The sequence below is a fragment of the Cryptotermes secundus genome, unplaced genomic scaffold, assembly GCF_002891405.2.
Source record: "Cryptotermes secundus unplaced genomic scaffold, Csec_1.0 scaffold681, whole genome shotgun sequence".
Lineage (NCBI taxonomy): Eukaryota > Metazoa > Arthropoda > Insecta > Blattodea > Kalotermitidae > Cryptotermes > Cryptotermes secundus.
Genome location: NW_019737395.1, coordinates 309,339 through 322,679, shown reverse-complemented (window position 1 = coordinate 322,679; position 13,341 = coordinate 309,339). Strand labels below are relative to the sequence as shown.

Here is a 13,341-nt window from a genome sequence, read left to right as displayed (position 1 = left end):
TTGCTTGTAGCTGCTATTGTAAAGAGTACCTCTCCACATCTAGCAGATCATCTGTTGTAATCATGTGTAAGTCAGTATGTGTCACGGTAAATAATAAATATAGCTTTGAGGAACAACCGAATATTGTCTTCATCCTCATTTATAGAAATATGTCAGTACCTTTATGACTATTCCATTCAGGATTACTCAAAACAAGATGTTCCTAAAGGCACTGAGCAGAGTTTATGATTGTAATTATTAATGTAAAATGATTGCACCCATTGGTGCTTAACTTCCCTTTCTGCTGAATGCCCTGTGCAATGACCACATCATTCACTAACATGTTTACAAACTATCAAGTGTTTAATTTCCTTGGTGTGCATGTACAGGTGAGAACATGTACTGTTTAGTGCATATTGTGGTAAGTAAAGCATCATTGATTAATGTTACTGAAACAGATACATTGGACAACACTTATATCATTACGGAAAGTTATACTCAGTAAAAAAAAAGTAAAGCTATCCCTGTACCAGGCCATGAATGCCCGTAGGGTTGTGAGACATTGAGGGTCCCACATTATCTAGACAATTGGCTCAAAGATGGTAACGTTGTCAGCCTTATGTGTCTGCTGCGCTTTACTCCACAGGAAAATTATTTAATTAATTCCTGGTACTCATTTCTGTTAGAGGATGAGTCAACCCCAAGGCCATAGTGAGGCTGGAAGGATTAGGTCAATTGAAAAAAAATCCAATGACCTCATCGGGATTTGAACCCACAACCTTCCTTCTTGTAGCATAGCCCCTCAACCAACTATGCTACCATGTGCCCCCTGAGTTATACTCCGTAACTTGAAAATTATGGTTAATCTGCAAAGCAGGTAATCAAGAAACAACCACACAATATAATAAGACTTAGAAAACTTCTTTTATAACAAGATGTTATAAATCTTCTTCTGAAAGGTGTTTGTGTTGTGAATTTTTCTTAAATAAAAATTTCATGTACCGAAGAATATCTTTGTCTCGACAGGATAGTACAGTGAGTATGATTAAACTTGACATAGAACAATGGAAGAATCTGTTCTTTATTGATGGATGCTTGGTTATGTAACAATGTATTTCAACTGCATAGGCTATGCATAGTACTGAATGGTAGGATTACTGTGAACAGTGAGTTGGAAGGGATGTGTATGGAAGTAACCATGGCCTTCGTTAAGTTTTAACCTCTCAGTTGCTATTTTATTTCATGCTCTTCATGTGGTTGGAGTGCATGTTTGTCAGATGTGTTTGAGAACATTGAAAGGTAGGTTTAACTGTGTTAACCATAGGCTATCTTGCAGAATGGTTGAAATGTGTGAACTATAAATCTTGTGAAGAAAGCAGTCTTCTGGGATTTGGCACCGTGTATATGTGGTATTAACCGATGTTTCGGAGGAACGTATCGCCTCCGTCTTCAGGGTAGAAGAAAAAATATAAGAAATCTGCAAGCGAAGAGACCATGAGAACCGGTAAAAGCAGACTGAAGATGGAGGTGACACGTTCCTCCGAAACATCGGTTAAGACCACATATACACGGTGCCAAATCCCAGAAGACTGCTTTCTTCATAGTCACCGCCGTGAAAGCCTCAAATCTTATATAAATCTTGTCTTTTAAATTTATTATGAATTTGATGTGCATATCAACCACAATTATATCAAAGCAGTGTTTGAATTTGAACGTTCAGTCATTCCTACTTCTGCAATGTTCAGCTTGTTATGTACGAAAATAATAAATTGATGGTATGTCTGTCAACATTTCATCCACTTTCTGTTTTGTACAGTTGTTTGTTCCGACTGTTTTAGATCATCCTTATTTTATGTCCACATTTTGTTTCTCCAGTAAAACATATTTTGATGGCCATATAATTAAATTATTTTCTTCCTCAACAATTAGCTCTTCAGAATATAGTTTGATTTTGTAGCTGATAAAATGAATCATGTTTCATTATGATTATAATTTCAGGTTTGTTGCTTGTACCAAATTTTTCAGTAGCTGTTGCCCATGTGTTGCTTTGTCTTTTCTAACTCGCAGAGCATACCATATGCAGCATGTAGAATAGCCTGAGCATAAATAAAATGTACCCGAGATTGTCAATAAGCTGCAGTGGGCAAGAATATGGGACGGATTCTTCATGGACCAAAAAATGTGGGCCCAACATCCTGGAAGCTATTAATGAAACATAAATTTACTTAGAAAATGTGTGATAATTCATGGGATATGCATAAAGTAAGACAATTATCATTCTCTTTTGTGTTTTTGTAGGTTTTCTATCAATTTGCAGTGTCCATCTATATCCCAGCGACATAAGAATGAGACAGATATTATATTACATTTTAATCCACGCTTCCCAGAATCAGTGACTGTTAGAAATTCTTTGCTGAGTGGTGAATGGGGAGCAGAGGAAAGGGAAGGTGAGATGGTTTTCAAACAAGGATCAGAATTCAGCATTAATATTTATTGTGAGGAAGACGTGTTCAAGGTACGTAATGCAATGCATAACGACGACAACATCATTAATCAATTTTACAGAGTTACATCATTAAGACTCCTTCTGCTAACAACATGATAATCTTGGTGTCTCCATTGTCTGTGTCCTGTATATAATCATCCCCTCAGATAATAGTATGCCATCTGTGGGAGACAATTTCATTTCATTCTTTTCAAATGATTTCTTCAGTACACAATGCAGTGGATCTGAAAAACAATGAAACTGCTGAATTTTTATTCCCATTCATGTGGGATTTGTGGTGGACAAAGTGGCACTGGTAGGTTTTCTCCAAGTACATTGAGACATCGAGGTTCCCACATTTTCTAGACAATCGGCTCATAGATGGGGGTGAGTTTGTCAGCCTTACACGCCAGCTCCCCTTTACCCCCAGGATGATACTTGGTACTTATTTCTGTTAGAGGCTTAGTCGATCCCAGGGCCATAGTATGGCTGGAAGATTTAGGTCAATTGAAAAATCCATTGACTTCATCGGGAATTATTTTTAATTATCAGGTAGTATAGACAGGCTTCATGGTTTTTGATTTTTATTAGGTGTGTGATAATGTTCTTTTTTGTGTAAGGAGGTGATTGGTTGGTGTGTGGCGTTTGTGATATTGTAGGCGAATATGTGGATTTTTTCTTGTAGAGTTTCAGTGCATATTAAAATTTGTCACATGTATGAGTGACAATAGAGGGTGTGTGGATTTATTGAGCACTTCTAGATCGTAACCACAAGTAGCTACACATGACTATACTGCTATTGCTAATTCATGTACTCAGCAATTCACTACCGTACATATTAAGTCTTCTCAGTTTGTTTTCACTAGCTGTTTCCTGGTAATGGATCCAAACAGTGTCCTCTGCTTATGTCTGTCAAGTCTGCTGTCAACTCTTTACTGACTACTGAAAATGTGACTTTTGTGAGTTATAACATATCGGTATGGACCACATAGAAAGCACCGTTCAGTGTTGTACTCCAACCATTTCTGTGGGAACGTGTTTGTTTGCTCAGGCGTTGCTAAGTAGAAGTTCTGTATACTTGCTTATTAAGAATCTATTATCTAGCAGCAAATGATGTTTTGTTGTTTCTTTTGAGGTCATCACCCAGTAACTGCTCTACACGCTACAGTATATACACCAGTACGTAGGGCAGTCAAAAAGTTCCCGGAATTCCCCTGCAGATGGAGAACAAGCGATAAGATAGCGCACACACTGTTGTGGTAGGGAGCTCAGCATATCTGCTTGCAGGTGCAACAGGTCTGGACAGGTTTCACTGTACAGTGTCGTTACTGTTCTGTTGTGAGTTAGTTGTGAGTGTTGGTCATTCGGCACAATGTTGCAGTTTGAACAGCATGCAAACATCAAGTTCATGTGTAAATTGGGAAAATCTGCTTCAGAGACGCAGTCGGCCCTGCAGCAAGTTTACAGTGATACTGCACTAAAGAACTCTGCAGTTTACGACTGGTTTTCCCAGTTTAAGAATGGGCAGGAGATGTTAGAGGATGACCAGCGCAGTGAGAGACCTTCAACATCCAGAACCAAAGAAATGATTGGAAAAGTGTGACAGCTGATTCGATATGATCGAAGAATGACCATTGCGGAGTTGGAGCAAGAAGTTGGTATCTCTCATGGATCCATTCATGCCATTTTGTCCGATTTGAAGATGAGACGCATCAGTGCAAAATTTGTTCTGAGGCAGCTGACCACGGATCAGATGGAATGTCGCATTGTGGTCACTGGCGATCTGTTTGACAAAAGTATGCAGGACCCGATGTTTCTCAAAAAGATCGTCACTGGTGTTGAGTCATTGGTGTTCACCTACGACCCGGAGATGAAGATGCAGTCATTGGAGTGGCACACAGCGTCATCTCCCCAGCCAATAAAATCACACCTCATCAGATCCAAAGACAAAGTGATGCTCATTGCATTCATTGACATCGACGGTTTGGTGCACCATGAATTTGTACCGCCTGGACAGACTGTGACTGACAATTTCTACGTGCAAGTTTTGCGGAGGTTGTGCGGTGCAGTTCGGAGGAAGTGGCACGACACGTGGCAGGGCCAGTGGTTTCTGCATCACGAAAACATACTGAGCCACACACTGCTTGTTGCGCAGCAATTCCTCACCAAGAAAAACATTCCTGTCATCACTCAACCACCGTACTCTCCGGATCTCGCTCCGAGTGACTTTTGGCTGTTCCCCACTCTGAAAATGGGCCTCAAGGGAACCCGTTTCGCAACCATGGAGGACATCAAATCAAATGTGATGGCTGAGCTCCGGAAGATTCCAAAAGAAGCCTTCCACTGCTGCTTCCAACAATGGCAGGATCGATGGAGCAAGTGTGTGTGCACGCAAAGGTCCTACTTTGAAGGTGATTAGGTAAGTGCTGCTGTATGTCCTACCACTGGAGTGCTATACCACCATTCCGGGAACTTTTTGACTGCCCCTTGTATATGTAACACATACTGCAACTCTGAAAGACAAAACCACATATTTACCTATGGTATCACGAACTCCACACACCAACCAGTCACCTCCTTACATAAAAAAGAACGTTTTTGCATGCCTAATAAATATTAAAAACCATGAAACCCATCGGCGTTATCTAATAATGAATTCTCTAAACACCCACCCCCTCCCCATTTCAAATATTAAAAAAATTATAATTCCATTTTTATGTAATCCTACATAACTACTAGAGTTTTAACTTTTAATGTGTTTAAATTTTAGCGTACATTATTTGAGACATATCCCACACAAAAAGAACGTAAACTCAAAGTTGAAACTTATGTTACTTATAATTGTAAAAAAAAAAAGAATCCATTTTAATAATTCAGTAACAACATATATAATTCATAAAAACCACCCGATGATGAACTTTATAGATCGAAATGTGTAGTGGGATGCAAATAAAATAACCCGAGTATGAAACATTTGGTTTATAATCAATTCTGTTGATGGTTCCTAAGTATACCTTTGATACATGATACATACATATGCTAATTACACTAAATTTCTTGGCCTGACAATCCAAAATGACATAACTTGGGATGGTCATATACAAGACATAATAAAGAAATTGAACAAAGCCTGCTATATGATAAGAAATGTAAAACAAATAGTCTCCATGAAAACATTAAAAAATGTTTACTTCTCATATTTCCATTCTGTCATGTCATATGGTATAATGTTCTGGGGTAACTTGTGTCATGCTGAAAGAGTATTCAAGCTACAAAACAGAGCTGTAAGAATAATGAAAGGATGTGCTTTTAGAGATTCATGTAGAGAACATTTTAAAGATATGTACAAAGGGGGACCCAAAAATAACCGGAAACGACCTGTTGCGCGCGCATGCTTTGTAGTTACGAGTTGTGCTGCTAGGTGGTGTTAGCTGGGGGTCTCCCGCGACTGTTAGTGAGCTGGCGTCAGTCTGAGTTAAGTGGTTTGTCTGTGGTGCTCTGTTGTGTGCGTTCCTGTTTCAACCCTTTGGCGATTAGTGAGATGGCCGACCAGAAGGAACAAAGAGTGTGCATGAAATTTTGCTTTCTGTTAGGGAAAACTGCACTTCACTCTTCAAGTCGCGGCAAACATTCACGCGGTTTTCTCTTTGGTCATCTCTGAGCAAGTGAGGAACAAATTTTGCAGACACCTGTCTCGTGTGCAAACCTTCGGTTAAAATTCACTGGACCGTGCTCCATGAGATGTTTGTTTCCTCAGAAAGTTGGTCAATGGTCTTTCGACGATCTTCATCAATTGCATGCACACTCTTTGTTCCTTCTGGTCGGCCATCTCACTAATTGCCAAAAGGTTGAAACAGGAACGCACACAACAGAGCACCACAGACAAACCACTTAACTCAGACTGATGCCAGCTCACTACCAGTCGCGGGAGACCCCCAGCTAACACCACCTAGCAGCACAACTCGTAACTACAAAGCATGCGCGCGCAACAGGTCGTTTCCGGTTATTTTTGGGTCCCCCCTCATATATATTTCCATTAAGATCACAATACATATACTCCTTGATGATGTTTATTGTAAAAAACAGAGAAATATATGATAGAAACAAAGCTCACTATGAAATTAATACCAGACACATTATGGACATACACATGACCCAAGTAAATTTGGCGATATATGGAAATGGGGTGTATCATATGGCGGTAAGGATTTATAATGCACTTCCCAACTCACTTAAGCTAATTTCAAATGATATAAAACAGTTTAAAGACAAATTAAAGGAATTTTTATTATTATTTATTATTTATTACCAGTTATACTCAATTTGTTATCTTATATTGTCAATGTTTAGTACAGCTATTATCATTATATTACCATTCTAAACTCTTCTTATATTATGAACTGGTTTTTAGATAATTATTTCAATGTATAAGCAAGATTTGTACATAATATTTTGACTGAATTTTTTATTCTAAAATTGTCAATGTTTTTACTGTTTTTAAGATTAATTCTTTTATGACTAATATAAACCTTATCTACTGTTAATTGTTTTTTGACAGCTGCTTGATTGATAAGCAATAAGTGATTAAGCTACTTGATGATATCTATATCTAATTGGTTGTTTTTCGACCTTGCAAAGATCTTATGGAATGTGAATAAATAAATGAATGAATGAATGAATAACAGGCTGCAGAAAATAAAGATACAAACACATTAGTGATGGTGTTTGACTGTCATATCTAGTATACTGCAATAGAAAGGTGGTTTAGACAACACTTATATAAAAGAATGAGGAAAAGTATTCAATACTGTATACTTATTTTATACAATGAATCTTTTTGAGAAATATGACAGAATTTAATTGGTCAATGTGGAACACCCATTTGTGTGATCTATGCATATATATTCCCACCATTGTTTCTCCATTAAGTTATTGTAAGTATGAAGAGTGTTGTACTATTATGCTGTTTATAGTATTCAGGGTAAATATGAAGATATTATTTCCAGATTTTTGTGGATGGGAATTTGTATACTTACTATACACATCGTCAGAAACCTCACAGAATTACTCATGTTGGAATAAATGGTGATGTATCACTAAACAAAGTCATCTATCAATCTAAAATGGTATGTATTAATTGCTTTAGTTCTTTATAAGGATTTTTTGTGCATAGAGTATTTTAGCATGTCCTGTACAAAGTTATATACATTTTTGTATCTCTCTCTGTCCATCCATTTAACCAAATAGGTTGGTATTGCAGTGATGTCTAGACTTATGTTCAGGCTGTATGCAGTAGATTCTAAAGGGTTTTGATGATGGACTCAGAATTACTGGGTTTTTGGACCTTGTCCATTGTCTGGTATTCTAGAGAACACAATGTTTTGAAAACTGTGTTGGGTCCAATGATTGAGGTTAGCTCTAAGTTACCCAACAGAGTATGTCACCCCCCCCTCCCCCCTCACCTGATGACAGAAAACAGAACCAATCTCCAAAATGTGTTCACTGGTTTTTAGAATACCGGATAATGGATGAAGGCAAAAAATGCAGTAATTCTGAGGATGTACCCAGTTTGAATCTTGGCTCAGTTACTGGCTATTCTGAGTCATGTTTTCGTAGTTTCCTCAAGGCCTTTGAAGTGACTGGAATCTTTGAGTAGGCTGTGTTGCCTCCTTCCATATCCATTCTAAGTTACCATTCATCATTATCTTCCCATTTCATCTGTTAGTTAGTTAGTTAGTTAGTTATTGGAGAGGGTGGGTTTTCCCATGAACTGAGTCCAGTATTGGTCCATTGTGCTTCCCACTATGATATTCTACCAGTCTCTATACCCTACCGATATTGGTGCGTACCATCAGTCCCAACCGAGCCAGCGAGTTCGGCCTCTACTGGCTTGGCGGTATCTATAATGCTTCCCCCATCTATCAGAGGCGTTAGAGACTACTGTTGGGCGGGAAATGTCCTTGAATTTAGCTCAGTGACCTCCTTTGGAGATATGAGGTTCTTTTACGTGCCGTAAAGCTATGACACGGGACCCACGGCTTAAAGTCCCTCCCGGAGGACTTGTTCCCTGAATTTTTCCACCCTTAAAAATTCCACGACCTCCGCCGGGTTTGAACCCGCGTACCACGAGTCATGAGGTGGGAACGTTACCTCTAGACTACGGAGACCGCTCATTTCATCTGTTACTATTAATCTCTTATTTGATGCTATGTAACCTCACACTGTTAATCCTTTGAAGCCTGAATTACGTCTAAATAATATTTAAAAATTTGGATCATTCCTCACAGAAGATGCACTGTGACTACATTACAATAAACTTGATAATTCTGTTAAGAGAACTGATGGCTGTTTTTTTTTTAAATCATGCCAAACGCATAAGTCCCCACCAGTGGTATCTCCACCTTATCATGGTGGTGCCGTTTGAGAGTTTCTGAGACCATGAGAGCTATGCCGGCCATAGCGTAGCTACTGGTAGAGCCACCCATGCCGGGCAGGTCAAAGGGTAGGAGCCAGGCCGAGAGAGGTCCTCCAGTTTGGGGGTTGGGTGTGAGGCTAACAACCTCACATCGTAAAAACTAAATTGTTCAGAAATCTGAGGAAAGAGTACCGGACAGACCTATTCACGATGATCTGGAAAATGTTTAAAGGATTTGAGAATTAGATCTTGGAATGTATTATCTCTTTACAGAGCTGGAGCACTAAAAATGCTACTTGGACAACTAGATAGCTATAAACTAGATATTACTGCTATACAAGAACTTAGGTACAATTAATATTTTGCTGGACATTATCCATCATCTTGTCTCTTCTAAAAAACAGTCTAATTTCTATTAAAAAACACAACGTTTCGGGAACTGGATTCTGTCCCCATCTTCAGGTAAAACCTACTCAGTTGGGTCCAATAGACAGAGCTAGCCCCTATCTCCGGACAACTATGCCAATTTCCGAAGGGATTCATAAAAGAAGCACAACTTAATCCATCTGTGAGAGCTAAGATATGTTGAAGCTATCATAATTTGAGGCTTAGCACCAGAGAAAGAAATCATACCGGGAGAGAAGCAATACTCCTTGTGGTATACAAGCACAACAAAATCATCTGTGGGAGCTAAGAAATATTGAAGATATCATAATTTGAGGCTTAGCACCAGAGAAATATCGTGAATGAAATCATACCGGAAGAGAAGCAATACTCCTTGTGGTACCAACATATGAAACAAAGAGTTACCCAAACCAACTACACTTGACGTCGCTGTAGTCTCTTGATTTCTGCTGTAATGACAGGGGCCCAGATGGGAGAGATATCCATACTGGGTTGACTGATAGGATGGTCCAGCAGAGACATGTGGGCTGATTCCTTGTATCTTCTATATGTGGTGTTGGGTTCGATCTGCAAAACCTTCGCTTCATTCCAAAGAATTTTGTGATCTTCCTCGTATGCATGTTGGGCCAATTTAGACTTTTCCAGCAAACCCTGTGTCATATTATATTTGTGTTCCTTAATGCGTACTTCTAGGGGTCTGCTAGTTTCACCGATGTAACATCTGCCGCAGTCGCAAGGGATGCTATACACACACTGCTTCGTTTTCTGGGCATCTCTACTGGGTCCAGTTTTCATTAATGTCCCCCGGAGTGTATGTTTCGTTTTGAAGATTGTTCTAAGCTGAAAACGATTCCCGATGCGTCTGAATTTCTCGGCGATACCCTTGACATACGGAATGATTACAGTGCCTCGGTATGTTGTGTCTGAAGAGGGACGATTTCTTGTCGATGGCTTCAATACAGAGTCCACGAATTCTTTAGGATATTCACTGAGCATTAGATCATGTCTTATGTTTCTGATTTCTTTACTAAAATCCTTCTTGTTTTGACATATGACCTTCGCTCTGTTGATCAAACTATGAACAACTCCCCTTTTTACGTGGTGTGGGTGATTGGACTTGAAGTGAAGATAACGACCAGTATGAGTAGGCTTTCGGTACACTTTGGTGGTCAGTTTTGGACCCTGCTTCATAACCAAAACATCCAAGAATGGAAGTGCATTGTTGACTTCAACTTCCATAGTGAATTTGATGGTAGGCCTGATGTTGTTAATATGTTGAAGAAATTTCTGTAGCTCTTCCGGTCCATATGGCCATATCACAAACGTGTCGTCGACATATCTCAGCCATTTTGCAGGCTTGTATTCAGCTGTGTCTATTGCTATTTCTTCGAAATGCTCCATGAATATATTACTGACCACCGGGGATAGTGAGTTTCCCATTGCCATACCTTCCTTTTGCTGGTAGAACGTATCTTCAAACTGGAAGTATGTGGTTTTTAAGCAGATGTCCAGTAGTTCCATCACGTCTTCAACTTGTAGAGGTGAGCGTTCTGGGAAGGAAGAATCCATTCTGAGTCTATCTCTTATGATTTGTAAGACCTCTTCCACTGGTACGTTGGTGAACAGACTAACAACGTCAAAACTTACAAGGCAGTCTTCTTTTTGCAGGTTGATATCCTGTATTGATTTTATAAAGTGTTCAGAATTCTTTACGAAGGAACCTGTGTTTCCAGATAGAGGATTGAGGATCTTATGGAGGAATTCAGCTAATGCATAACAAGGAGAATCAATAGAACTAATTATTGGTCTGAGTGGGATACCAGGCTTGTGAATTTTGGGGAGTCCGTAAAGATGAGGGGGTTTACTATGATAAGGGGTCAATTTTCTCTTCAGTGCAGTAGGAAGGATAGTTTTATGTTTAGTAAGGAGTGTCCGTATTTTTCTCTCAATTTGAGCTGTAGGATCCTTACGTAAAATTTCATATACACTTGCATCTAGGAGGCTGGCTATCTTCTCCTTGTAAGTAGACTCGTTCAAAACCACCGTACAGTTTCCCTTGTCAGCCTGTAGAATTCGTATATGTCTATTATTTTTTAAGGATTTTAAAGCCATGGATTCCCTCCTCGTCATATTAGATGAAAAAGTTTTTGCTTTCTCTAACATACACCGGATCCGCCAACTGAACTCCATACCCATGGCGGGGGGAAGTTTGGATCTTGCAGATTCTGCCGCACATGCCATGTCAAGATTAGATATTCTGTTGGTTATTGCAAAATTCAGCCCTTTCTTGAGAATTGATTCCTCAGATTCTGTAAGAACATGGTCGGACAAGTTTATGACAAACTTCTCGGACCCCTGAGTGGTTTCCGGTGTCCTGGTGGACTGATGGTGATTTTTTAGAGCTGAGAATTTTCGAATCTGGATCTCCTTCAGCCTCAGAAAATGATGTTTGTATGAGCTTTCTACTGCAGCCAGGATGCGGAGTTGGTCTGAATTATTTGTTGATTTCCGAAAAAATGATTCTAGGTCGTTAATTTGTTTGTTGAGAGCGGCTTTCTTAAACCGGTGGAACTGAATCCTATCTCTTAATAAGGCTTTGCTGGCCCGTAACTTAGGTGGTTGGGTAAAGGAGTCATGGAAAAGAGGGATCATGTTGTATTCTGTAGTTGTCAGAAGAAGAGGCACATATTTAGAACAGGTTTTATTGTTAATAAAAAGCTGCTGTTGTAGTGTATGTTTCATCATCTCATTCCAGAGCTGTAACAGACTTCTGAATGATCTTACGATTCCAGTTAACAGGCTTATGGTTGTGTGATTTGGTATTTCAAAGAAGACTCTACAAAGATAGATACTAAAGTCCATCTACTCTGTGTACCAGACTACATCATACCTTGTATAGCCAACTTTACAGAACAAAAGTTCTCTTTGTGTATGTTTGAATTTCCCACCAGTGTATGAATACTGAAGTGTGTTGAAAACAGAATCTAGTAACTTTCTAATGATGACATAATGATCTACAGCGCTAACTCACACTGACCTGCTTCCCTTCCCACAGTAGATGGAGCATGGTAGTCTTAACAGCAACTGAGATGAAATTTTTAAGACGTATACTGAGAGGTAAAGAGGGAAGAATAAACAGAGGAATCAAGTACAAAGACAAAACAACTCCATCCAGTGTGACTATTTAAGTTTTTACTACTAATCAGCGAAAACAACACAGCATGCCACGAACAAACACAGGACGATACCAAGAATCTCCGTCTGAAGGTAGACAGGCAGCACAAGTTCAGCCCCCATCAAGAAAGACAATAGGAGAAAGGACACGAACCTACTTGGTTTATAAATTTTAACTTAACAAAGTTTTAAAAACTTTAATATACCAGGAAAGCTGCTGTGATTGTGGAAAAGTTGGATTTTGTGTATATTGTACATTGCAGGCATTGTGTGTGTATGTATTTTAGCACTCAGAACACCCATTGTGATAGTAGTTTCCAAATAAGTATCGATGTCCCCTCTGAAGATGGTCCGTAAGGACCGAAACACGTAAGGGTGCCAAGTTTTCAAGTAGTAAAAACTTAAATATGTGATGGACCAGAATGAAACAAATCAAATTCAGAGGAATCAAGATAATGTAAAGATTAATACGTAGACTGATAAAGTAATACATAACATTGATGGGATGGATGTATTTTAAGAATGAATGAAGAGAAAATTCCAGAGAAGGTCTGAGCATGAAAGTAAGAAGAAAATTCTCAGGAAGGAGACTGAGATAAAGATGGGAACAACAGGTTAGGAAATTTAGCATGCAGAAGGAAGGAAGAATATGATACGAAATTGAAGAGGAGGAGGAGCTTTGGGGAAGACAGAGGTGGTGGGGATTCTTAATTGATGTCCCACATAAATGTGAAAATATGAAAGAAGAAAAGTAGGTATCAAAAGAACACACAGTGTCCAGTGTCCAGTGATTGAGGCTAGCTGTTTCTAAGGGGCCCAACAGAATAGGTGTTTTCCCTCACCTGAGGACAGAAACAGATCCAGTTTCCAAAACGTCGTGTTT

The 13,341-nt window shown here is 39.2% G+C and overlaps 1 protein-coding gene across 2 annotated transcripts in view; it reads left to right on the top strand.

Moving 5' to 3' along the window:
- Window positions 1-13,341, top strand: part of LOC111870364 (tectonin beta-propeller repeat-containing protein) — a 55,231-nt gene that overhangs the window by 27,312 nt on the left and 14,578 nt on the right. For both annotated transcript variants that reach the window (XM_023862591.2, XM_023862590.2), the window contains exons 14-15: window positions 2,278-2,494; window positions 7,471-7,590. In XM_023862591.2, coding sequence (XP_023718359.1) covers window positions 2,278-2,494; window positions 7,471-7,590 — 337 coding nt within the window. The remainder of the gene's footprint in view (window positions 1-2,277; window positions 2,495-7,470; window positions 7,591-13,341) is intronic.